A 26,966-nucleotide genomic window follows, 5' to 3' on the forward strand; every position below is an offset into this window, starting at 1 on the left:
CGCCCAATGAAAACGGGCGAGCTTGGAGTCTTGGATCTAGACGATGCCACGACACCAACAGAAGTCGCGTCGGCTGTTGCAGATGCGGGAGGATGTTCGGCGGAGAACGTTAACGTTGGTGAAATCCGTCGAACATCCATGTCGCTTGGCGTCGTCTGGGTTCGATGCCCTCTCTCCGCCATGGTTAAAGTCACGGCGGCGAATCGCATCCGCGTTGGATGGGGCTCCGCAAGAGTCGAGGCTCTGGAAAGTAGACCCTTTCACTGCTACCGGTGCTTCGAGAAAGTCACGTCGGGCAGAGATGCTCAAGCACTGTTGACCGGAGTGACAGATGCTTCGCCTGTGGTGAAACTGGTCACAAAGCGAGGGATTGCTCCTCCCCGTCAAAGAAGTGTCCTTTATGCGCAGACATGGGTTGTCCTTCGGCACACCGTCTCGGCGCCAAAGGATGCTGTCCGACGAGAAGTAAGGGAAAGAAGAAAGCTTCTCCTCCTACTCCAGCCCAGACGACTGCCGAGGCTTCTGCCTCAGCGCCGGGCCCTCACCCGCTGGAGGCAATGGAAATCTCCAATTCGCGGCTATAGAGGTGCTGCAGGTGAACCTTAACCACTGCCGCAACGCTCAGCAATTGCTGATGCAGACCATTGCGGAGCGGTCCTCAGGTCTCGCAGTCATAGTGGAGCCTTATAATGTCCCCGACTACCCTCGCTGGTTCGGGAACGTAACTGGAACCGTCGCCGTATATTGGGCGGGCGGTGAAGGGGTCCAACCTTGTTCCCGCTCGAAAGGGGGCAGGGATTCGTGGCTGTAAGTTGGGGCCCTTTGGCTATCATCGATTGCTACATTTCTCTCAATAGGTCCCTCGCCGACTACGAGGTGTACCTGGACGGGCTGGCAAGCTGCGTACGCAGATGCCTGCCCCGTCCCTTGATCGTCCTAGGAGACTTCAATGCCCATGCCAGGGCTTGGGGCAACCCCAGAGACGATCCGGAGGAGAGACCTTACGAATGGGCTGTTCTGGACGTCCGGCTAGTAAACCGAGGTTCGGAGAGCACGTGCGTACGGTGGCAGGGCGAGTCTGTCGTCGATCTCACATGGTCGAGTCCTGCTGCAATTCGCTTGCTGTCGGGATGGCCCGTCGCGGAAGAGGTGGTCACACTATCAGACCACCGAGACCTTAGATCCGGATTTACTGAGAAGGGTGATAGAAGTACTCTTCCCAGTGATCCGGTCAAGATCCCCGGCCTCCCTGCCATTACCGGCCTGTTCCAACGAGCTGGGAGTGACTGAGCAGGAGCTAAACCGCGCGATTGATCGCATGCGAACTCGCAACACCGCACCCGGCCCCGACGGGATTCCGAGGCGGGCGCTGGTGTTAGCTTCGGCTTCCAACTCATAATTCATTGGGGAGTCGGTTGAGGCGACTGTTTGACAGCTGCTTCCGTACTGGCACGTTCCCCAAGGTCTGGATGGAGGCGAATTTGATTCTCTTGTAGAAGGATGGCAGGGCTGCAGAATCTCTCTCTGCGTACCGTCCCATATGCCTACTCGATGAGGCTGGCAAGCTTTTTGAGCGAATTGTCGCTTCTCGTCTGTGTGGGCATCTGTCGCGTGTCGGCCCCGACCTGGCTGAGTGTCAGTTCGGCTTCCGACAGGGCCGCTCGACTATTGATGCAATCTTGCGCGTCCGGTCTCTGTCGGAGCAGGCGGTGGCCCGGGGTGGCGTGGCGTTGGTGATAAGTCTCGATATCGTAAACGCATTCAATACGTTGCCCTGGGACGCTATTAGGAGAGCACTCATACACCATCGTGTGCCTCTTTACCTGCAGGCGATCATCGGTGGCTACTTGTGCGACAGATACATTTCGTATATAGAGCAAGACGGTACGAGGACCCGGAGGGAGATTTGCTGTGGTGTCCCACAGGGGTCAGTTTTGGGGCCTTTGTTGTGGAATCTCGCGTATGACGCAGTCACTCTCCCTGAAGGTGTCAGCATCGTCTGTTATGCAGACGACACGTTGGTGCTGGCAACGGGGGAGAATTTTGAGAGAACCAAAGAGCTCGCCGAGCTTGGAGTGAACACTGTCGTCGAAAAGATCTGCGAGTTGGGCCTTCGAATCGCGTCCCATAAGACGGAGGCGCTATGGTTCCATAAACTGCCAAGGAGCAGGGAACCGCCTGACTCGCACGTCCGCGTTGGTGACTCATACATCCAGGTGGCCAGGTACACAAGATACCTGGGCCTCACACTGGATGGTCGCTGGGGCTTCGAGGAGCACTTCGAGCGCCTAGCCCCCCGGATCGAGAAGGTAGTGGGTGCCATGCACAGAGTGCTGCCTAATCTCGGGGGACCGAGGGAGGAAGTTCGCCCTCTACGGGGCACCCGTTTGGTCTCACAGACTATCGGGCGTCCGCCGATGCAGGACTAAGATCCAAAGAGCAGCGGAGAGTGGTCATCCGCATAGTGCGGGGATATCGCACGATATCCTACGAGGCGGCAACCGTCCTAGCGCGCTTTCCGCCCTTGGATATTCTGGCGGATATGGACGCGAGGGTCTACCAACAGACCCGCATCCTCCGCCAGAACAGTGAAAGCGCGCCCACTTCGAGTGCGCTCGAGGCGTTGAAGCGGCAGGAACACCGGAGGGCTCTTGCGACGTGGCGCGACCGTCTCTGTGAAGAACGGTACACACGCAAACGCGTCGTTGGCGCGATCCTGCCAGCCTTCGAAGCCTGGATGAGGCGAAAGCGACGAGTCACCTTCCGACTTACGCAGGTAATGACCGGTCACGGTTGTTTTGAAGAATACCTGTGTAAGATCGGATGCAAATCGACGGCGATGTGTCACCACTGTGGCGCGGACCGGGACACCGCTCAGCATACGTTGGAAGTGTGCCCCGCGTGGAGTGCGGAAAGGGAGATCCTGGTCCGTGAAGTCGGATAAGACCTGTCCCTGCGAGCAATCGTGTTGGCGATGCTTCGCAGGGAATTGGCGTGGAGAGCCTCCTTCTGTGAGACCGTCATGGTTCAGAAGGAGACGGCGGAGCGGGAACGGGAAAGGGCCGATCCTGCTCGGCGGAGACGGCGACGACGGCGTCGTCTCGGCCCTCCCATAGCCCAGACGCCCGGAGCTTAAAAGATAGGGCGTAACCCTGGGGCCGGGGATGCGTGAGGTGGGGGCCTCACGTGTCCTATTTCAGACGGCCCTGTGGAGGACGGCAGCCGTGATGGCCTCGAAGGAGAGCGGGGGGGCGAGATTCGCCCCCTGATGAGAGCTCCGCCGAGCCGAGTGGAGCAAAGCACGGAAGAGGCCGCGGATGCGTTATATCAACACGATACCGCAGCCTCTCCGTGCTGAGGACGGCCATCGCAGTGTTTTTAGTGGGTAAGAATCCCACATAACCCGGTTTCACCCCCATAGGACCCGGGTACCTTTCTGAAGGTTTCCACTGCGAGAAAAAAAAGGCGTAAATCCGGGGCTGGTGTTGTGGTACATGAAAACAATAATAACCTATATATTGTTGAGGGAAACTTAATTATAATCGAATAGTAAATTAAACAGTTTTGTTTTCAGTGTTGCGTTGTTCTTTATCGTAATATATTGAAAACTATGCTACACGTAAAACATTAATATAAATATATTTAATAAATATTAATATCGTTTCAGTTTAATTAATTATTTAATTTAATAAAATATCTCACAGTTTGGTCGACACTTAACATACCTCACGCTCAACGGATCGTAAAGTGCACTGGAGGTTTAAAGTAGCAACGATACGCTAGCAGTCCATAATATAAGTCCTTTCTTAAATAAATAGCACATGACTAAATACCGTATCGGTTACTTTTTATTAGGAATCTATTTATTTGTTTGTTTTATACTTATGCAATTTATGATCGTATATATGACTAGCTGCCCTGACATCGAATGCGATAATTTTTTTGTGACAACGAATGGTATTTATCTTTTCCAATGTTGACTATTTCGATGGGACATACTGGTGGTAGAGCTTTGTGCAAGCTCGTCTTGCTCGTCTTGCAAGGGTAAGTACCACCTACTCGTCAGATATTCTACCGCAAAACAGCAGTACTTGGTATTGTCGTGTTCCGGTTTGAAGGGTGAGTGAGCCAGTGTAATAGCCAGTGTGCCTGTAGCACAAGGGACATCTTAGTTCCCAAGGTTGGTGGCGCATTGGTGATGTAAACGATGGTTAACATTTCTTACAATGCCAATGTCTATGGGCGTTCGTGATCACTTACCATCAGGTGGCCCATATGCTCGTCTACCTTTCTATTCTATAAAAAAAAATGTAAAGTACGATTTTAAGTTGAATTCTCCATCCAGCAGTATGTATAGTATAGCACAATAATTAGGTATTCTTGAAATAAGACAAAAAATAATTTAAAATATTTAATGTTTTCGCCTATGATATAAATAAATAATACTACTGCTAAGTCGTCGTCTGTCTTTCACAAATATCTTGGTTCGCGAGAGACAGACGAAGGTGGCACTTATACATTGCATTGTGCTGTTAAAAGCAATAGACATGCTTGAAATTCTAATAAATGCAAGAATTATACAAACAAAAATTGTATAAATTCTTTATAATTTCGATATGCTTTCGATTATCTCTATTTTCGTGTATCTTTAATCAGATATAGGTGCATCGTCAGATCTGCCCCAAGGTGAAAGTAGTGGTCCAGATGCAGGCCAAGGTGCAGGAATCGCTGGTGCGGGTAGAATTTCAGCTCGGGGATGGAACACGAGAGGGGCAGGAGCTACTCCAGCAGAAAATAACCTTGATACGGCCTAAAATAAACAGTAGCCAATTTGTTTACTTATTCTTAATTACATTGAGCGCATACACACGATCAAACTAAGAGCGTATTTTATGTTAGGTTTGGATAGAATTTATAGCTGTTACAATAAATTGAATTGTTTTTCTAAAAGTAAAATTTGAATTAAATTTTTTGTTCAATTTTGACGAATGTAAGCGTTTCTGAAAATTAAATTTATACTTACTAAATTAAAAAAAAATATTTATTACAAATTGAGAGTGCGATTCGGGAAAAATAAACCAGATACAATACAATAAACTAAGAGACTTCGTTCAATTAAAGTCATTAATGTTTTTAATAAGCAAACTTAACGATATGGAGTTATTACCTGGCTAACTGACACAATAAGCAGGATGACTCCAATTGCGAGATTCTTTACGGATATGATAGCCAAAGCCATTAGAAGTGTTGAGATTACTCCCAATGTGAACATCACTGGCAAGAAGATGAAGGAGAGTCGCTTCAAAGCATTATGTCCGAATGTACGGCCGACATTAACATCTGAAACAAAGTTATATATATAATAGAAAGTATATAATAAGTAAGTCGTTAGTTCTTAGCCCTAGCACGCTCCGTTTCAACATTTTCGATCAGTTCTGATTATGTGCACACTTATCTATATTGAAAGCTAGTCTACTAGCGACAGCTAGCTAGCTCTGCGTCTATCAGTTTTACGTTTTTCTCTTAGTGTTTTTTATTTTTGTTTTATACTTTTTCTAGAGCTCAGATAGCCTAGCGGTTAGAAAAAAATCGACATGATTAAATCTTAACCGATGATTTTGGGTGCTGACCCAAGCAAACTTGTGACAAACAAATTTGTTTTTATAAGTCATTGAAATTAGTCTCATTCTTCACCGCCGAGCCCCGAGCTCGAATGAGACCAATTTAAAAAAAAATATGGCACATGTGTTTCCACCAACCCACAATGGAGGAACGTGGTAGAATAAGGTCCAAACCTTCTCCTCAAACGGACAGGAGGCATTAGCCCAGCTTGTGAGATATTTACAGACTGTTTACTTTTTCTAGGTTATTATAACAAAAATACATTATTTCTTATTTGGGTATTCTATTTTCTATATTCGGCTTGAAACTTCACTTTTACATGATTCTATTAATATATTCAGCATATAAGTTCTATAATAGTTATAGAATATAGAAATTATATAACTACATAAAGCTGTAAAGATTACATTATTGTATTTATAAATAATAATAATCACTACGATTATTTATAAAATTATTAAATTAGACATGTATTTCTCATTTATAAACATAATAAAATGTCTGAATATGAGACTAAGAAAAATATATCATATATTAAAAAAAAAACAAAAATCAAATGCCTATATATCACTGTCATTAGCTGTAAATAAAAAGCATTGTTACAGCTGACTTAACATTGCTTTTAATAATCACGAAACGAATAGCGTTCTTATTAATTAACGAATAGCTGCTTTGAATAAGTAACAAGATAAATGACGAGTAAATGTAAGTAATTAAAATACCGATGTTTTGTAAAGATAACAATATCGTAGGAGTTTTTTTTAATAAGATCACAGAATGTGTATTTAAAAATTCAATTATTTTTAAAGTATAATTAATTCTGAAGTCCTTATAATACATTAGAGTTATTTGTATTACGATGATACATATTTCATCTAAACTAGAGGCAGGCTGTTAACAGTTACCTAGTTGACACAATAATTTATATATATAAATAGTAAATATTTATAAAAAGTATATATATAAAGTAAATATTTATAATCATATGTGGTTTAAAATGCTTACATTGTGGCCTACGGCCTGCCTTCTGCCTTGTTTCATATCTTTTAAATCTACGACTGTTAATGTACATCCGTATGTTTAATTTTTTTTGCACTTTAGAAATCTTTTTGCATGTAAATTAAAATAGCTTGGAACGGTTAGTAATTTTAGTTACGAGTGGCTGCGCATATGTAATTTTTAAGAACAGAAGAGGAGAGTGTGTCGTCTGACAGCTTAAAGATGCGCATGCGCATATCGGGCGGTAACAATTATGTAACTGACAGAACTGTAACGTTTACAGTTTTGATTTGATTTGTTTTGATGAGCGAACATCTCGAAGAGGCTCGAGTTAGCCAACTTATGTTGCTCGTGTAACATTAGTTACTAACAAATAATGCCATACGTTTTTGTATGTGTTTCATACAAAAAGTCTTAATAATTCTTAAAAAAATATTACCTTTGCTTTGATAATCCAAGTTAATATTCGATACATCTTCACAATGCACCAAAGTTAACATAAATATAGCGACATAGGCTAAAGATATCACTCCCAAGTTTTTGCACATTTTGGAGAAATTGATTAAAATCGCACCGAAAAAAAAGATGGTAGCTGAGTGCCTGCTCGAGTTAGACTGGTGTCGATATGATCGATTGTCAGGATATAAAGTATCCTACGGAAGACAATAGTCGGCAAGACCAAACAACGAAAAGAAAGTGCAGGACAACGTGAGCGTGCCGTAGAAATATCGACCCAGATATTGACCGCCGCTTAAGGACTAATACCGCATCATTAACGGACACACTCCCCTCGGACAATGATAACTTCCTTCGATCCCTATCGGTAGAGCGTGTGTGAAAGTCACTATTTAAAACCTATGTTAATAGCTTAACATATACAGTGAGGAAGAAAGGGTAACCTTAGAAGGTCATCATATGTCACGGTTATCATAGACGTTATATAAAACTAGTAATGTGGCGTGGCACTGTTCGAATAATTTAGGAAATTTTAGATTGTTTAACGGTTTTATTTAAAGCAAAATAATTTCACTACAAGGTATGTTAAAAAAACTTTGATGTTGAAAAACGTGATGTAAACAAGCGCTTTATATTTTTCATATAAATCCACTGTCACAGAACTCGGCACCTATTGTACCTCTAATTTAGCAATACAGAGTGTAATAAGTAATTATTATTAAATGTCAATAATATTGTAAACTTGTAAAAAATGGACCAAAAATGTATGATATATTTTTATGTACGTGGAGCTAAAATTTAACATTATAGACGTCACTATAAACAAAAACGTTGCATGAATATGATTTTTGTATCTTTGTTTATTTAATAGTTGTTGGTCTAGTAGCTTGATGTAAGGCCGCAGACCTGGAGGTCCTGGGTTCAATTCCCAGGTCGTATAAAAAGTTATTGGGTTTTTCTATCTGAAAATTCTCAGTAGTAGCCCGGAGTCTGGAAGATGGAAGTATGTACACTCCCGTGCCTCGGAAAGCACGTAAAGCCGTTTGTCCTGCGCTTGAACTCTTTCCTGTCGTGTCGGATTGCCGTCCCATCGGATTATGAGAGTTAGAAAATAGAGAGTGCACCTGTGTTTGCGCACACACTTGTGCACTATAATATCTCCTGCGTAGTTGGTTAATCTCTTAAGATTGGCCGCGCTGGCCAAAATCGGTCTGGAGGACATTATTATTATTATTATTTATAAGTTACGAAGAGTATCTAATACAAATACGACAAGACTTATACAATTATTTCTATAAAGATTTAAAACTTGAAACTCAATTTCTAAATTTCTCCAGACAGTGTTGAATTTAATTATACTTATAATATGGGTGTGACGTGTAATCATCGCAGAACACATAACCACGTCCCATGTAGTAGACAAAGAGTCATGCTAACGTATAATCGGATATTTTATGAGAATCATAACGCTATGAATGCCGCTTATTTACGACTATAATTTCGTAATTACCGTTTATACTTTTCATTTCTTTCATTTTTTTACACTTTGAATAAATCACCTTAGAAATGATGTCTTGCGTGTATTGTCGTATAATTAAACAATCGTATCAAGCACTCGACGCACGTAATTATGTCGTGGTGAAACTATGGGGCGATGACACGAGGCGTTCGTCAGTCGGTGACCGAGCATATGCAAATTGCATGCATTTGGTAATAATATAGGCCATTTCCTGTCGGCGTGGAATGCAGAAAAAAACTTTCGCCCAATATTTGGACTCTCATTCTGTTGATGCCTTTGTATGTGCAATTTTATTTTAGCTTGGTTTACAATTGATTGATGTGCTTACAATAGCTTAATATAGATTCTTTTTCTAACTGTACACCTGCACACCGATTTGTTAGTCATTTCTTTTAGTCAAACGTAGAGTTCGCCGTCTAAACTTTAAAACTGTTTTTTTTTTATATTTACCCTTTTGTTGTAGAATAAGATAGTGTATTCAAATTAGGTTACATTTAAGTCAATGTATTAACTAATACACCTTAGGACTATTTCTGCTTATCGTTTGAATTTAGTCGAAGCTGAACAAACAATTATAACACGTGGATATTAACCGAAAATTGGTGATGCAAGCCCCGTCAAGCGTTAAGAGTTATTATGTGCTTAATTTTTATTATTAATTTGCGGCAATAAAGTAAAACATCGTAAGGAAACTTATGCGTATCGTATGAAATTTCCGCCTTTCTTCCAACCGGCATTCGAGCAGCGTAGTCCAAACTCTCTAAAGAAGAGAAAAACTCGTATACTTTTTGGCTAATTTTAAAGCAATAATATAGTAATTAGGATCGATTATTCAATAAACATATTTTTGCAGGAACCAGGATGTTTTTTTTAAATTTGGAGTTTAAGTTTTTGAAATGAACATTTTTCAGAGATTAAAGTTCAATTAAAATAAATATATGTAACATAGTAAATTAAAACAATGGTGTTGACGCTTATTCAACACAATAAATAATAATAAAAATAAGATATCATTGAAGGATATAAATATTTTTAAAGTCTTATTAGTAATATTTTAATACCTATATAATAACAACAACAAATATTTATGTCTCATTTTATTATGTGCTGTTGTATGTATTAGTGTGTATTATTTTTTAATAAGCTGTGTAATTTTTACGTTAGTTAATGTAGCATAACGAAATTGTAGATGACTACGTCCTTTCTAACATTATAGCGCAAGCGCAGTGAGCGCCGTAAACTCAGTCAGCTTGCAGCGATGCGCGCATGCGCCGCTATCCTCATACTCTCGGCGTGGCCATGTTTTATTCAAACGTTAAATTCGCGTACGAATCGCGAAACCAGTTCAAATTTCGCGGATACAAGTGATAATGTAATTCACCAAATTTCTACATGTGTAAATAAATTAGGGCTCACGAAGTGCATCGGGGCTTACGGTAACTGGCGAGCAGAGGGAGCTATCGACAATGAAGTGCGACAGTTCAATACTTATAGAGAAACGTTCCCATGGCAGCTATATAGAAATATTACTAACGAAGATATTCAAGCAAAGCTTTGTGACAATACGATAAAGCTTCTTGAAACAAGAAGTCTTAAACTTAACTTAACTCAAAGTTACGTTTTAGAATTTGGGGGTAAAGGCAATGGATCACTTAACATCGATATCTTAAAATGTAATCATTTTTCATTATTATATTTATTTCATTTCATTATTTATTTCCTTTTAGAAGAAAAAGTGTTGATCCTGTTGTAAATGTAATATATGCTTATAACATAATTGCTTTACGTTAACTTTCTAACCATTTGAAATTGGTTCAACAAATTTAAGTACTTAATATTAATTTAATTCCCGGTCTGGTTTTGGTAACTTATTATATTTTAACGCATATTGTTGAAAATAAAAAAAACTTAAGATTTTTCTTAAGTTTTTTTTACGATTTAACTTAGAGCGATTTAAATAGTAGGTATTTACAAAAGCATAGTCACTATCTTTTTCTCTTATATATATTGTAAGGATTTTTGATAAAATAAAAAAAAAATATATTAAATAACTCAAACCCAGATTAAATATTTTTCCACGATTATCAATATCAGATATTTATATTAAAACATATTTTTATATTATTTTCAGGCGATGATGAATTCGTTGGAAGAGGCAGCATGAAAAAACTTCGAAAACATTTTTATAAAATAATGCCATTTTTATTAATACCCGGTCTCATAATGTCCGCTATCTTGCCTTTCATCTTGCCTTCATTGAAAATGATGACCTTAGCAGCCGGGATGCTCAACAATATGGCTCTTACGGGAGCTGTGTTCACACTACTCAGAAACAACGCTTTCAATGACAAATATGAAAAGAAGATAATTTATATAAATGACGGCTATTATAATGATAAATACTTGCCACTCGCCGACACGCCATCTCAAGTTATAGTCGACGGAAATTTTGATAGTAAATATAACGATTACGATAATCATGACCTTAAGGAGTTTAGTTATTTAGAAAAGCAACCTGTTGTTAATGACTATCAACTAAATTCAGAGTGGCTGAAGGGAATAAATGGAGGAAAAGTAAGAAATGTTCAAATTTTGCCGGAAAAATTCAACACGAACGATTGGAGGAAGCAAGACGAGGTTGTTAAAACCGTCGAAGTGCCAGAAGAAAATAAAATTAATTGAATACTTGTAAATTTCTTTTCGTGCACTAATTTAATTGCTACTGCATAATTATCTATATTTACATGAATGCAGTAGTAGAGCTATCCATCCATCTGTTTTGTTTCACGATTATACTTAATACTATGAAATTCATCAGGAAGAAGCTTGAATCCTAGCCATGGACATTTTTGAATCAACTCTAAGAGGGTAAAATATTAAATAGTATACTAGTATATAATATATACTTGGCGATCAAATCTCGTAGAAAAACCAGTTTATATACAAGGTGAAAGTAAAATCTGTGAAAGATATTACTAGAAATATTTGTTAATTTTATATAGTAATTTATTTTAATAAAAGCTTATTGTTTCATTAGCATAGACTTGCTAATGTTGTATCAAAACTTGGTGTTATATTTTTCCTCATGACAACTCATATTGACGAACCCAAAAGTGCAAAAATATGTAATATAATTAAACAGAAACTAAGTTATTTCCACACGAACGATGGCATTTAAGTCTTGATAAAATTGATTTCTTTAGTATCTGAAAAAAAAGTTGTTATATTATATTTTTTAAATAATGAATAGTCTTTTTCTTTTCAAACTTTTTTTATTTATTTTAATAAAAAATTAATTCAACGTTTATAAAGTCCCATTTGTCCGTTATTTAAAACTATTTATATCTTATATTTAATACTTAGTCAACTCATTAAAATAGTTTTTAGTTTTATATTTTTCTACAATAGGAATATTATTAATATATCTTTAAAACTGTAAATCTTGTTTGGGCGTTAGATTATTGAATATCAGATATTTCAAATAATTTTATTGCTAATATTTTATATTAATATTCATGTATTTAAACATTTACGTTAACGCCAAGCACCAAAACTCACGCAAGGCATACAATGTGTGTATTTGCTTAACGTTAGCCATTAGGCGTAGCATTTTGTATATGATGTTCATTATGTATAACTCACTTATCATTTGCAACTTTTAAGGTCAACATCGAAGTAAACTGACTAAAGACTATTTTGAAGAGTTTCATTGAAATTCCATATGTACACGAAGATACATACCTGTCACGGTCGCCAATTCTATGCCTTGCGTGAGTTTTGATGCTTGGCTTTAACAAAATATATAATGTAGATGTATAATAAGATTTTAAACATACCTAATTAAATAAACAATAAATTGTAAAAACTCATTTGGTTTTGCCAGCTGAGTACATAATTGCTTGATTGATGATTGTGGTGATTTATGAGGAAATTCTGTTTGTTATGAATAAAAATGCGTTTTGTTACGCTTTCATGTCTTAAATACTCAACCGATCATCACGTATTGTGCATACAAGTTGTCAGGGGTACAAAAATGATATAGCCAACACCTGAGACACCCCACATGCCGGCCACCAGGATATGGCCAAAGAGGCAACTAGTTGACTACAATTTTAATTTAAAAAAACCTTAGATTATTTTAATTAAACACACTCACACACACACACGTGCATCAAAATAACGTAAGTAGGTTGGAGACATTGTATTTACAGCAGTGCATCGTCAGCAGACGAATAAATAAACAAATACTTGCTATCTGTTTTTTTATTGATTCTACAGTACTTTATATTAAATCAATCATCATGAATGTCACTTATGACATAGGACTATAGTTTTCTAATATGTTTTTATATAACATTATCTATAATAATACTATAAATGCGAAAGTCACCCTGTCTGTTACGCTTCCACATCCGATCCGATTTTAATGGAATTTGCTATGAAGTAAGCTAGAACCCCAAGATCTGAAATCAATAGAGTTATTTTATAAGTATTACGATGTAAACTTTTTTTTTTTTATGTGAGGAGGGTGTACGTACGTATGAGTAACGTTACGGGATCGCTAGCGCATACTACCAGACGACAGTTTACGATGTAAACCAGGAATATCCAGATCAGTTTCGATCGCGGCCAATACAAGTCACTGGTTAGATTAGAGGGCCGCAGACACAACAGAATGGCTACCGAATAAAAGAAAACTGTTACCATACAAACAAATATTTTATTCGCGCTTAAGTATTAGGAACGGATAAATTATTGTTTGGAAGTGTGTGATTTTAAAGCAAAAAGCATGAAATGTCATTCTGATTGGAAAAAAGTAAGATTAAAGGGATTTTTTATTTGTAGATTCATTATTATTTCTTTAATAATCGTCAGTGAACTTACTGTGAACTCCTGTGGTTTCACTTAATATATTTTATAGTGACTTAAATGGAAGAAAAAAATATTTATCAAAAAATATTAAAAAATATGTATCCACGCCTTTTTTAATACTGTAAATGAGATGTGAATAGCGTACACTAAAAGATCTTCTGTTGACCGATTCCGGCGAAAGCCGTACTGCTGGTCCGATAGGAGATCGTTTTCTTTGAGGTACGCCAGGAGCTTGTTGTTCAATACACGTTCCAAACCTTTGCAAAGAATGAAGGTGATTGCTATGGGTCTGTAATTAGCTGGCACGATTATTCTTCTTGGATACAGGTTGTATGTTGGCAATCTTCCAAGCCGTAAGAACTTGAACGGATTTAAGAGAGAGGCGGTACAAGCGTGTTAGAACAGGACACAACTCAGGTGCATAATTCCTCAGGACTATCGCTGGAATCCCGTCGGGGCTACTGGCCATATTCACGTTCAAGGTGCTGGAAATTTTTAGAACCTCTCTTTGGGGAATTCGTATCTCTGGCATAATAGCGTCGCAAGGTGGTATGTTTGGCGGCGAGGCACTTCCCGCATCGAGACGTGAATTTTCGATCCGTCGGGCTTCAGTAGTGGAGGCAGCGATGGACGACAGAAGTTCGTCTCAACCGACTTGGACAGGAACCAAAATGCTTTACTACCACGGGGATAGGAAGCTAATCTAGTCCCAAGGCGTCTGGTTCGATTGGAACGAGCCTCCTTGAGAACTTTCTTGTAGGACTTGGCAGCAGAGTTAAAGGCTCTTTTTTAGATTTGCTTATTTTCCGGAGCTTTGATGGTGCGCTACAAACGCTGAGTTTTTACGGGCCTCAGCTTCGGCGCACTCAGCGTTGTACGACCTAGGAGTCTTGCCATCTAGTGATACGTCAGCATATGGAATGAAGAATTCCATAGCCTGGAAAAATACCAATGGAAAATTTGCGTAATTGTGGTAGATTAGAAAGTAGAAACTTCTCGCGGGCCGCACAAATATTTTAGCAGCAGACCGCATGCAACCGCGGAAATTATATATAAGTATATATTTGTCTATCAATCAATATATGAATATTATAAGAATTTATTTTAATTACTATAAAATAAATTTATATATTTTAAGAATTTAAGAAACTTGTAATAATGGTAAACAACAAACATTAAGGTGTGAAATCGCTTGGCGATAATAAAATATTCATTACTTTGTGTAGCAATTTATTTGAAAATATCTCTTGCTAAAAACATGGTAACAACGATTTAATTCATTTCTGCAACAAATGCATATCTTAAAATAATGCGAAAAACTGGTATTTTTATTCGTTTTATACAAACCTCAAAACTTAACATTACTTCCAATTAAATTTGCCCTGATTCCCTAATAATATGATAACCCATATAAAACCTTTATATTATAGGGATTTACAAAAATACATAAATATTGCGTTAAATTAAATTATCTCAAAATCTATATTAAACAACAATTTGACTTCTCTATGAAATAAATTAATGTAAACACTTAAGGCACTTATATAATAATATTCATACATAGTTGTTTCTTTCCTTAGCTAAAAATTACCTAAAACAATATAGAATTGTGTTATATTAATAAGTTAATTAATTCAGTATAAGAAGATAAATCAAATAAAGAAACTATATACATAAAATGTTTCTGTTAAAGTATTGTTCATTTTAATCTTTTGGATATTATATTACATTTGTATAATTTAAATAAGCTCTTGCAACTATAGGCAGGTTTGTTATGTGTAATGAAGTGAGATTATTTGTACTTTTAAAATAATTTAACCCAGTTAGATAGATGTTAGATATTGACCCATTTCAAATAAGAGTACCCTTCAAAAGACTATCTTACAAACTTTGGTTAGTCTTTAAAATATTAAAAATAATAACATTAGATTATAGAGAAATAATTAAATACATATTTATCAGTCGATGTAGAACACAAAAAGTACCATAAACCAATGTTCCATCAAAACCACCCAAAAATGGCCACATGTTTGTTTTATAATGAAAACTGTTAAATGTCTCATTTTTATCTATCCTAATTTATGAGCAATTTCAGCTAATTTTCTTTCCTCTTCGGACATATCTTTATCGTCCCAGCCCCACACTGGATTTTCGGGATGATTGTGATCATCATGGAAGTCTTTGACTTTCTTATCGGAAGGGTGGCTACCGTCGCCGGTCCTCGCTACTCGCTTACGGATCATTTCTTGTGATACTGTTTTGAGATCGTATGCTAACCCTGCATGTAAAAAAATATCTTATTAATAATACTATATACTATCGATTTAGTCGAGTTAGATAAAAAAAAAATGAGGGATAACAAACGTGTTTTACATATTTACTTAACGATTATTCTTATTCATACAATTACATTTATAACATATGCATAAACGTATACCGACATAAATTTTAATTTTTGCCCTTCTGAGATGGTACGTATTATAACGATATACGATTATGATTGACATTCTTGCTTTCCATCCGGCTTTACATGAGTAGAAATACGAGAAGTATATCAATTTAGATAATGAGGCAACAACATAAGACGCTAAAAATTGAGTATTAAATAGTTTTTAATGAGAGATAACCATAAACACAATAAATAAATAATCGTTCGTTAAATTTGTTCCTATGGCACCTATATACCTAGTATGCAAGCAACAGTGCCACCTACCGCTTCCAATAATACTTAAAAACCATTCATATAAGTACAAAAAATAATCAAAATCGGTCAAGACGTTTAGAAGGAGAAAAGTTATGGGCACAAATAAGCCGGATTTTATATAATATATATGTTATACACTAAATTAAATTTTAGTTTCAGGAATTCTACAATTCATAAATCAAACTTGCTGAGAACAAAATTTTCGTTTACATATCTTACCATACTTAGCGGCAACATCAATCAAAGCTGTTGAAAAATTTGTACTGTAGTTGCCAAGTTCAGCTGCTTTGTAGTCCCATGGAAAGACATGATGATAATTATGCCAGCCCTCACCAAATGCACAGATCGCAACAGCTTTATTATCTGTAGCGCCTATGTATCTGTAATTGCAATGTTGAAAATATAATATATTTTTCTCAAGGCAACTTAATCGGAGTGCCTAGATCAGAAGAAAACACTTGGATCTTAACCGAATTGCGTTTAAAATCTGAACAAATACCATTGAATTTTCATTTTATTTAAACTTGTTTATTCATCTCGTCCTCGGCGTTACATCTTGAGATATCTGTCTGTATCAAATAAATTTAAAGCACATGCAGCGTGGTGTTCTTATAGGCTCCATGTCTTCGCCTATAAGAACCAGAGACTTTTACCTAGCAACGGAATATCACTTAAAAGTGGAGTGTATTGTAATGACACTGGTTTGTAAAGCCTTGTCAAAATCGACATTTTATAGATAAAGACTTTCACATTTGCGTGAATGAGGCATGGTTCGTGCGTGTGACATGTCACTAGCCAAACTTGTTTCAACGTGTATTGCACTAATTCATGTTACATTTCACCTATCTAAACGCGGTTCAATATAATCTGCCGTTTGTATGTTTGATACTTATAACGGGGTCAGTGACGGGCGCCAGTGACGGCTGTACCTTAATCATTATAACTTTCACTTAATAATCAAGTGCAAGCTTTTTAGTCATTAATAGGAATACAAAATTACATATATTTACGTTAGTTGATACCGAGATCAAATATTTATTAATGAATCACTTTTTAATAATGTTTATTTTCCAGCGAATATTTAAAACTGGAGTAAATTTAAAACTTATGGTAAAAAATAAGGCTTATTATACAATACAGGATTATATAAATAATATAAAAAGTTGGAGATAGTTTTGGAGATAATTAAATGTATATTTCTGATCGATTAAAAAGAGTCAAAGTCCTTGTTGGTTCTTCTCCGTAGAATTTACATTCCGAACCGGGATTGCTTTATATTAAAATTAACCTTTTAAAATGACTAGTAAAAGTCTACTTAAATCATACATTACAATACATCAAACAATGACAATCATTAACGATCTTACTTATAAACGTTAAGCGAGCGATAAGTTAAACAATGTGTCTTTTTCTTTTAAATGTCAAATAAATAATGACAGAAGAATATGAAATCAGTATTTAAAATACCTATTGGAGATTAAAATTTGAACTTCTTATTTTGCTTTTTTAAATGTGATTGATCTCGTTAGTATTCCCGACCAGAATCTTTCACTAGAATATCACGGTGGATACTTGTTGGATTTCTCTTTTAATAGTAAAAGCTATAATCTTTAAATAGTAAAGAGAGCATACACTATACAACTTTACGTATTTCGTTATTTTTTTATATTGTAAAGTATAAAGATGCTTACTTGTCATAAGGTCTATTGCCCCAAATGTGTGCAGCGGAATTGACGAGCCATGTGAAGTGGAGAGTCAAGGTATACCGCAGGATGGAGGCCACGTACCAGGAGGTCCAAGGGTTTTCGTTCCACAACATGACTGGTATCCAAGCGGGTACGATGAAGCACAGAAGCGGCATCACAACCAAATAAGTTCTGTAAGGAATCATTAATTATGTGTCAATTATATTTAGAAAAAAAAACAAGTTTAGAAAATAATAAATATAGTCTAATACAAAAACGAATATGTTTTAAGAGATTACATTTTTTGTATATTTTATTAACATATCAAACTAAGCAAGCGTGCTCTTGTTCGATAGAAAAACTGATAGATTGTTTTATTTTTATTCTCTGACTTATTTAAAAGTTCATTTATTATAAAACCCATTGTTTTCTTTTAAATATTACAAAATAAAATAAAATAAAAATATAAAATTTTATATTGCAAGTCAAAGTTGTAAATATTAATAAAGAGAGAGATAGATCTCTGTTTTAAGTTTAGAAACGCACTGGATATTCATTAAGGAGAGTTAGTTTATTTCTTTGTTACGTTTTCATGTCTTAACTACTTAACCCATAATAATGAAGTTTTGCATACAAGTTTTAGTAAATACAAAGTTCAAAATGCGAAAAAGACCTTTGATAGCAAGAAGCATTGCCAACTAAATTGTGAAGGTAAGTAATAAAAATATTTGAATACCGAATATTATAACGACATTAAACAGAATTACGTTTTAAGTAACTCACTTTTAAATCATTCGTTCCTTTTTATAAATGTGTTGATGTACTTTTTTGTTCAGCGCCTAAAGCACGTATTGATATGTAAAGCATACCTTACTTTTTCATTAATTTATTAAACCAATCATTCAATAATTTTCTCCTTACTAGTTAATCTGAAATGTCAGGTCAATTCAAGATCAAAGTTGTTTTTTTTTTTTTTTCTTTTGCTATTGGAATAGACTATTATATAATTGATCGTTTTTTTTTTCAAAATAACAACAATTTATAAAAAAAAAATATTTTCAATGACAGTATAGAAAAATTATAAAACTAGAATTATACAACAATGGAGTAAATAATATGGACATCACTGTATCGTAGATTCTACAACCTGCTGTCTGATCCACGCGAATGCCTACGTGACCAGATACACATAACTTTACACCTATATTATACATTTTGAAACATTCAACTGTTCACTTATTATGTAGTCAAATATTTCCTTATGCATTTGCACATAGCTACGATCCATTTATATGTTGTTAATACAATCATATTGTAATGTTAATACCGTATAGTTTATTTTATTTATAGTTTATTGTATTTAAAAAAAAACATTTAATTTTTGTTACCCTGTTTAAGTATATATATAGGTAAAGGATTAATGATTGTATGGAAGTCTGTGATTTTAAAGTAAGAAGCGTGAAATGTCATTCTTAGGTTAGAAAAAAGTATATTTATGGCTTTTTTATTTTAGATTGGTGATTATTCTTCTAATAATCATCAGTGAACTTACTATGGATCGCTGTTTCTCACTTAATATAGTTTATAGTGACTAAATTGCTTGAAGAAAAATTTATTTATGTATATACTTAAATACCCCGGTCATCTATGCACGCCTTTGTGTATAATTAATACTGTAAATGAGCAAGCGTACAAATATATTTTTTTCATTCTATCAAACGATTAAACAAAACTATTCAGCTCACTGAAAACTTTATGTATAGTTAATAACCGAAGCAACTCTTTGTAGACGGTGATAGGACTTCGTCTATCCAGATGGGCTTGCATAAAGCTGCCACTTTTATACAGCATAACTTAGTATTGTTGCGTTTCAGTTTGAAAGATGAGTGAACCAGTGTAACTACAGATACAAGGGACATAACATCTTTGTTCCCACGGTTGGTGGCGCATTGGCGATAAAAGAAACCTTTGCTATTTCTTAGATCGCAAATGTCTATAGATGGTGGTGATCACTTAACATCAGGTGGCACATTTTTCCGTCCGTCTATTTATAAAATAAAAAACGACGTTACTAACTTAATCGCAGAGCTCACTCTGGAACCTAAAAACTGTCCATGTGATAACAGTTCTCACTAAACGACAGGCCTTGGGACTTTTGAGATACTTTGAAATTCGAATGATATATGCTTCATACTTTTAAAATCACCGACTACCAAACAATCATTTATCCTTTATTTATACTTAAGCGCGAATGAAGCCGCGGGCAACCGCTAGTCTAACATATATGTGTGTAATATACAATATATGAGTCTATTTTGTTTTAATGTCTTATAATACAAGTTTTTCTCTCTCATCTCAGGCACGATTACTGCCATCACAAAGGTCTCTAAAATCTGTCACGCTGCCATTTCGTAAATGAAATTTATATTGCTAGAATAATTAAATCAGCTATTATTATTTATTATATTGTTAGTTTAAATTATGGATGAACTGATAACGAAATTATGCGTATTGTTCTCTCATGAACTAGCTGACATAGGTAACACCGAATATGGTTATACTGGAAAATTATTAATATTGTATACGTTGACATGAATATACGATTAAATCGTGTTTATTTGTTGATGCCGAAAATAATGAACCTATTTAGACAGACCATTTTTTTTTGCTTCGGTGACTTTTGGAAATGTCAAGGCAAAAGAAATATTTGCGTTATTTGCTATAATATAATGTCAGTAACGTCTACGAACTATAATGTCACCATCTATTGTGGTTTATTCATAGTTGAAAACCTTAGTTTAAACCTTAATTTGCAACGAAACAAATGTTTACTTGTCTTTTCCAGGCAAAATATTTTGTTTACTGACGTAGACACGCGTCATAAGGAAAAAAAATACTCCCACACTATTTAGTACTTCGCACATTTCTTGTTAAGATCTTTAGTATTCATTGTTTTAATAAATTAAATATTGCAAATCCCTGAGTATTATTTATTTTATTAAAATAAACGTAATTTTAAGTGAGTAATGATGTAAAAAAAATTTAATGGTCTATTTGTGTATCAAATAAAAGTTGACCTTCAACTTACTTCTTCTGAAACATGACGATGGGGTCCTTTTCGAGATCAGACATATCAACAGATGCGCCTTTTACGAAAACGTCTTTATGCTTTCTGACCATCAGCCAGCCCATGTGGGAGAAGAAAAAGCCTCTGCGAGCATTGTGCGGGTCTGCGTCTGTTTCCGTAAACTTGTGATGGACTCTATATAAAAATATATGTTTATTCAATTATGTTTATGGGAGAATGATTTTAAATTACCTTGGGAAAATTTAGAATATATGTGTGTAAATATATATAGGAGAGAAAAACATCTTGTAATACAATGAACATTTGATAATTACAGTATTTTATCTTGACCCTTAAAATTCTATATGAACACAATTACCTGTGATCGCGTACCCATTCATAAATGTGATTTTGGAACGCCATTGTTTGCATGAGGGCTAAAAACAGTCTTAGGGGCCACCGTGCCTTGTAGGCTCGATGGGCCCATAATCTGTGCGCTCCGGCCGTCACGCCCATCGCTGACATAGCCGCGAACAGCAATCCTGGAAAAATTATTATAGATAACGTTTGAAATTTGATTTGACGAGCCGGTTGGCGTGGTTGGTAGATACTTGCCTTTCACGCCGAAGGTTGTGGGTTCGATTCCCATCCAGGACAGACATTTGTGTGCATGAACATGTCTGTTTGTCCTGAGTCTGGGTGTAATTTTCTATATAAGTATGTATTTACAAAAGAAAAGTAGTATATGTAGTATATCAGTTGTCTGGTTTCCATAACCGTAACCGTAACCGTAACAGCCTGTGAATGTCCCACTGCTGAGCTAAAGGCCTCCGCACCTCTTTTTTTTTTTTTTGAGGAGAAGGTTTGGAGCTTATTCCACCACGCTGCTCCAATGCGGGTTGGTGGAATACACATGTGGCAGAATTTCAGTGAAATTAGACACATGCAGGTTTCCTCACGATGTTTTCCTTCACCGTCAAGCACGAGATGAATTATAATCACAAATTAAGCACATGAAAATTCAGTGGTGCTTGCCCGGGTTTGAACCCACGATCATCGGTTAAGATTCACGCGTTCTTACCACTAGGCCATCTCGGCTATGTTTATGCTGGTTTCCATAGCCCAAGCTTTTTACAAGCTTAATTTGGGATCAGATGGCCGTGTGTGAAAAATGTCCCAGGATATTATTATTATTATAGCTGGCCAATTATAGGTGTCTATGTTTATCACAAATGTACAATAACAATTTATGTTTGATTGATTTTATTATGAGAAGAAGTTCTTATTAGTGATCGAAGTAACCACACCAAGTAATTCAGAATTTGAATTCCTTCGCCTACATTCAAAGCTAAATTATTCGATATTATGTTGACGGAATGTTTTCAATATTTCATAGATTTGGTATTTTTACAATTATCTATACATATAGTAAAAATGTAACTGATCGCTGTCTGTACATGGAAGATTTATGAATAAAACTTTTATCGGGGGCCTATATCAACGCAATGGAACCCAAAACAATGATTGATAGAGTTTTTGTCTGTTTATCTGTTCGTTTGTGCGCGCTAATCTTAGAAACGACTTAACTGATTTGTGTGCGGTTTTCACTAATGCATTGTGGTTAACTTCACTTAATATTACTTTTTGTTTTATTTCAATCGGTTTATAAATAAAAAAGTTATGTCAATTTTATGAATCACGTCAAACATTTAATAAATTCGATAAAAAAATACTATAACTTTTCAGTTGAATTGGCTGAAAATTTAGCTACCTATAAATGATAATCTGTAAAAGGATGTTTATTGAAAGTTTATAGGACCAAAACAAAGTTAAAAAATGGATTCACAAATTTAGAATCTTCCAATGTGAATTGAGCACAGATCGGTATGATCAATCATATTAAATGGGGTTCAGCTTATGCTGGTACACGTCCGTTAAACGCGCCCACGTGTATATGTAAGGCGAGCCGATTGACGCGCTGTTGCCTATATAGCATTGAGTTGTTTGCTCACGTATATCGGAGACGCATGGAGCTCCCTGTTAACAGGGACCTGGTAAACCTTTGTCCGAATACAGACAGAGGTTTACCAGGTAATTTGCAATATATTTTGTTAAGTTAGGGTAGTAACTTATTAAAAAAAACTGTACATATTACGGATTAAAATAAATTAACAATATATTATGTAATACACTGTATACATTTCTTTTGTTTTTCAATACTATATATGTAACTAGCAATTGCCCGCGCCATCGCTCGCGCATAAGTATAGGTGGAGGATAAATGGTTGTATGGAGGTCTGTGATTTTTAAGCAAGAAGCATGAATTGTCATTCTGGTTAGAAAAAGTTTATTAAGGCGTTTTTTTTTTTTCATCAGTGAACTTACAGTGATGCCTGTAATTTGACTTCATATAATTTATAGTGACCTAAATGGTTGTACTAAAATATATTTTATACGATGCTGTAGCTCAGATGCCCTCGTGATCCACGTCATGCTTTAAATGACTTAGTGCACAATTTTTTTTTTTTAATTCCAAAATATTCAGGTTAAGCAAAACTTTTAACTCACTTAATTCTTTATTTATCTATACTAATATTATAAATCTTTTAAGGTTGACTCACTTTAACCTTTTGTATAAAAAAAATTAAATAATGAATTATTTGCGAAGTCGTTTAAAAACATGGCATTAATTCTTATGAAAGATATCGAGATAAATTCATAGACATATAGTTAGATAGTTTTTAGTTCTTTTTATAGTTTCGACATATTTCAACAGGTAGCTGTAGTTGAGTAGGTTGCTTGAAAATACTCATACTTAAGTATTTGTTTTCGGTTTGTAAATAACTTTAAAGTTTATAGGTTAGGTGGGTAATTCGTTTCATCGCCGCATATATTTTTTTCTAATTGTTTAGTTAAATTTATGATAAGCCGGTTAGTTGATAATAAGTACTTATTTTTTAAATACATAGATTTACATATTAGTTTTAAAAGGACACAATGCCCTGTGAAGGTATCGCAGTCACAATAAATAAAGCACAAGGAAAGACGTTTAAGTATGTCGGAATAGATTTAAGGGAATGCTGTTTTAATCATGGCCAATTGTATGTTGCCTTATTGCGGCGATATAACCAATAAATACTAATATCCCACGAAAATACAAGTTATACGTTTTATAATACGTTTCTTTAAGTTATACGAGGGTGAAACCGCGGTTATAGCTAGTTTATAATGTTTTTGTAACAATAGAAAATACTAATATTCGTTTTGTGAAATAAAATGGCTTACTTGTTGTAAAGTCTTAAATACGTTTTTAAATATATTGGTTCAAAACATGTTTTGAACGCATTTACGATCAACTGTTTGCGTATTTTTTTTTATTAGAGTATCATTCCTTGGAGCCCGTAGTGACTCATTAATTTAAAAAAAAAGACTAAAAAAGATATTTTTCCACTATTCACCTTTATTAAGAACGAATAATAAATTGGTAAACAAGCATTGACGTGTTTTCAACAAGGCTATTAGATAAACAATTAAGACTGTCACACAATTTTTCGCCAAAAATAATGTTTAAATACTTAGCGAATTTTTACAAAAGATCGCATACTTAAATCCGATCGAGCGCCATTGAATTTCAGTGTGTTGTTAACATCGTGGGAAAATATGTGTAGCGTGATTAGAGTTAGAGTAGCGTGCTGAAATATGTTCCAAGGAGGTAGAAAGCCTTTAGTCAAGTACATATAAAAATTATTTAAGTTAAAAATTTTAATAAAATATCTAGCTCACTTTATTAAACTATATATTGTTTCTTAATATTAATAAATTAAATATAAATCGAACTTACCAAATAACACGGTAAATAACTTTGTTCTTCCTGTAATTATAAGGTAAAGGCCGTAGAATGAAGCAACGTGTAGGTAAATAAACGCCAGCACGTTTCTCCACACTATTTGCCATCTGAAAATTTTACTATTACTTAGCACTTCACACCGCTTTCTAACATTTTCACATATCGAAGTAGAAAACAACTAATACAACTGACCTAAGTTTATATTTTAATGGAATTACTATAAGCTCGTATTAATTGAACTCGTAATGAAAACGTAGCAAACAAAAAAACAAACTCACTTTCGCATTTACAATAGCTAGTTGAGATTTGTTGGTCTATTAGCTAGCTTATAAGGATACTTTTCTCGAAGACCTGTGCTTGAACTTGTCCTCAATCATATCGAATTTGCCGTCCATCGGATAATGAGAGTGAGAGTTCACTTGTAATTGTTACACTTAACACTATGTTGTATGAAATCGAGAATGTACGCCGGGACCAAAAACACTCAAAGTGACATCATCATCATAAATAATAAATTCTTTTAGAAATATATTTTTGCTATGACACCTTTATAGTACCTTTGATTAAACCTTAGATTATAATAGTTAATTAAAAATATTTTGCTCAGTCTGTCTTGATTTAAACTGGAACTAAATAGACCGAAACAAAAATCGTGCAACTACAATTAAGTGAATACAACTAGGTACTACTTTTTTAGGATTCAGTAACCAAAGGGTTGAAACCTTATTGCTTAGTTTATGATGTCTACTTGTCTGTCTGTTAGGGTTGTACCTTTAGAATTATAACAGATATTAACCCTAATCAATTACTTTTATTTTCTAATTATGGATAAGTACCTATCCATTTACTCGGTGCTATGCCTTTGTGCATGCCCATCTAGGTAACTACCCTCCACTTATTATATTCTCTACCGCAAAGCAACGATACTTATTATTATTGTTGTGTCCGGTATAAAAGATAAATGAGCCAATGTAATAACAGGCACAAAGGAAATCACATTTTAGTTCCTAAAGCTGATAACGCATAAACGATTTAAGGAATGGTATTTTTTACAATACCGACGTCTATGGACGATGGTGCCCACTTACCGTCAGATTGTTCATTTTCCCGCTTGCGTTCATATTTTTAAATCAATTAAATAATCGGTTCGTGTCTAACTTCACACACATATATATACATAACAGACAGTATATTTACATATGTTTATAACAGATTTATTTATTTTTGTATTTATAGTCTAATAGAATTAAGCCTTAGTATACTTTTAATAAGTGAGTAATTCCAATATGAATAACATGAAACTTACTCATAATCTCTCCTTTTTCCTTGTGGAATAACTGTAGGTGTATTGCAGTTTGCGTTCTTTGTAAACGTTGCGTTTACACATAGGAAAGCCGGTGCTGTCATTTTGCATACAGTTTTTCCCTTCCTGTAAATAAAAGTTATAATAAGTACTATACCAGATATTTCAATGATTATAATTGGAATATTTCTTGGCGAAGTCTCGAAATAAACTCAATATGATCACGGCTTTATGTTACGGCTTTGAGCAATTTTATTTGGGTAGGTAGGTATTACGGTGTAAAGGCTGAGCCGATGTAATAAATCAGACAGAATTGTAAATGTAATAGTTGAAATTTCATACACTGTTAATGTCTATGGGCGGTGGTGACCATCAGTTGACCCATTTGTTGAACCTGTCTTTTAATATTATAACAGTATACACTTAGAATACCAGCTTATTTAAAACATGATTGTTGTTTGTTAATTTAAGCCTTATTTTTAGAGCCGAGATGGTTCAGTGATTAGAACATGTAACTCATAACTGAAGGTCTCATGTTCAAATCGGGTAGAGCAACACTGAGCTTCTTGTGATTAATTTTTGTTTATAATTAATATCACGTATGGATTGCAACTAACACATTCAGATATATTTCTAATAAATTTTATAGATTTTTTTTTGATTGCTTAAAATAGTAGTGCCTTTTTGTAGATTTTTTGTTTTTATTTAAAACGATTAAAGTCAATTTGTCTTTAACTACCATTTACCTATGTGATATTTAATAATTAAATTTATTTTGATTAATTAAACAGTTATATACTGTTTTAATGCACACAATGCACATTTTATTTATTTTTAATCATTTACGCATGGCGGATGAACCGAAATAATGTCTCGGTGGTTGGTTTGTTTC

At 35.5% G+C, this 26,966-nt stretch overlaps 3 protein-coding genes across 6 annotated transcripts in view; 1 reads left to right on the forward strand and 2 right to left on the reverse strand.

The window, feature by feature from the left end:
• Window positions 1-4,648: 4,648 nt before the first annotated feature.
• Window positions 4,649-7,169, reverse strand: LOC126771028 (protein apnoia). Its single transcript, XM_050490676.1, has 3 exons — window positions 7,061-7,169; window positions 5,168-5,340; window positions 4,649-4,810 (listed from the first exon to the last, which is right to left on the reverse strand). The coding sequence occupies exons 1-3, from the start codon at window positions 7,167-7,169 to the stop codon at window positions 4,649-4,651; spliced, it is 444 nt and encodes a 147-aa protein (XP_050346633.1).
• A 2,665-nt stretch (window positions 7,170-9,834) lies between these two features.
• On the forward strand, window positions 9,835-11,739 carry LOC126771026 (uncharacterized). Its single transcript, XM_050490673.1, has 2 exons — window positions 9,835-10,269; window positions 10,728-11,739. Exons 1-2 carry the CDS (start codon window positions 9,855-9,857, stop codon window positions 11,276-11,278), a joined length of 966 nt encoding a protein of 321 aa, XP_050346630.1. The 5' UTR covers window positions 9,835-9,854; the 3' UTR covers window positions 11,279-11,739.
• Window positions 11,740-14,739: 3,000 nt separating this feature from the next.
• Window positions 14,740-26,966, reverse strand: part of LOC126771019 (acyl-CoA Delta-9 desaturase-like) — a 78,036-nt gene continuing 65,809 nt past the window's right edge. For all 4 annotated transcript variants that reach the window (XM_050490662.1, XM_050490664.1, XM_050490663.1 and 1 more), the window contains 7 exons: window positions 26,078-26,200; window positions 24,766-24,878; window positions 21,304-21,466; window positions 20,946-21,119; window positions 17,864-18,049; window positions 16,392-16,552; window positions 14,740-15,746 (listed from right to left, as the gene is read on the reverse strand). In XM_050490662.1, coding sequence (XP_050346619.1) covers window positions 15,538-15,746; window positions 16,392-16,552; window positions 17,864-18,049; window positions 20,946-21,119; window positions 21,304-21,466; window positions 24,766-24,878; window positions 26,078-26,178 — 1,107 coding nt within the window. In that variant the 5' untranslated portion in view covers window positions 26,179-26,200 and the 3' untranslated portion in view covers window positions 14,740-15,537. The remainder of the gene's footprint in view (window positions 15,747-16,391; window positions 16,553-17,863; window positions 18,050-20,945; window positions 21,120-21,303; window positions 21,467-24,765; window positions 24,879-26,077; window positions 26,201-26,966) is intronic.

This window comes from Nymphalis io, chromosome 10, assembly GCF_905147045.1.
Source record: "Nymphalis io chromosome 10, ilAglIoxx1.1, whole genome shotgun sequence".
Classification (NCBI taxonomy): domain Eukaryota; kingdom Metazoa; phylum Arthropoda; class Insecta; order Lepidoptera; family Nymphalidae; genus Nymphalis; species Nymphalis io.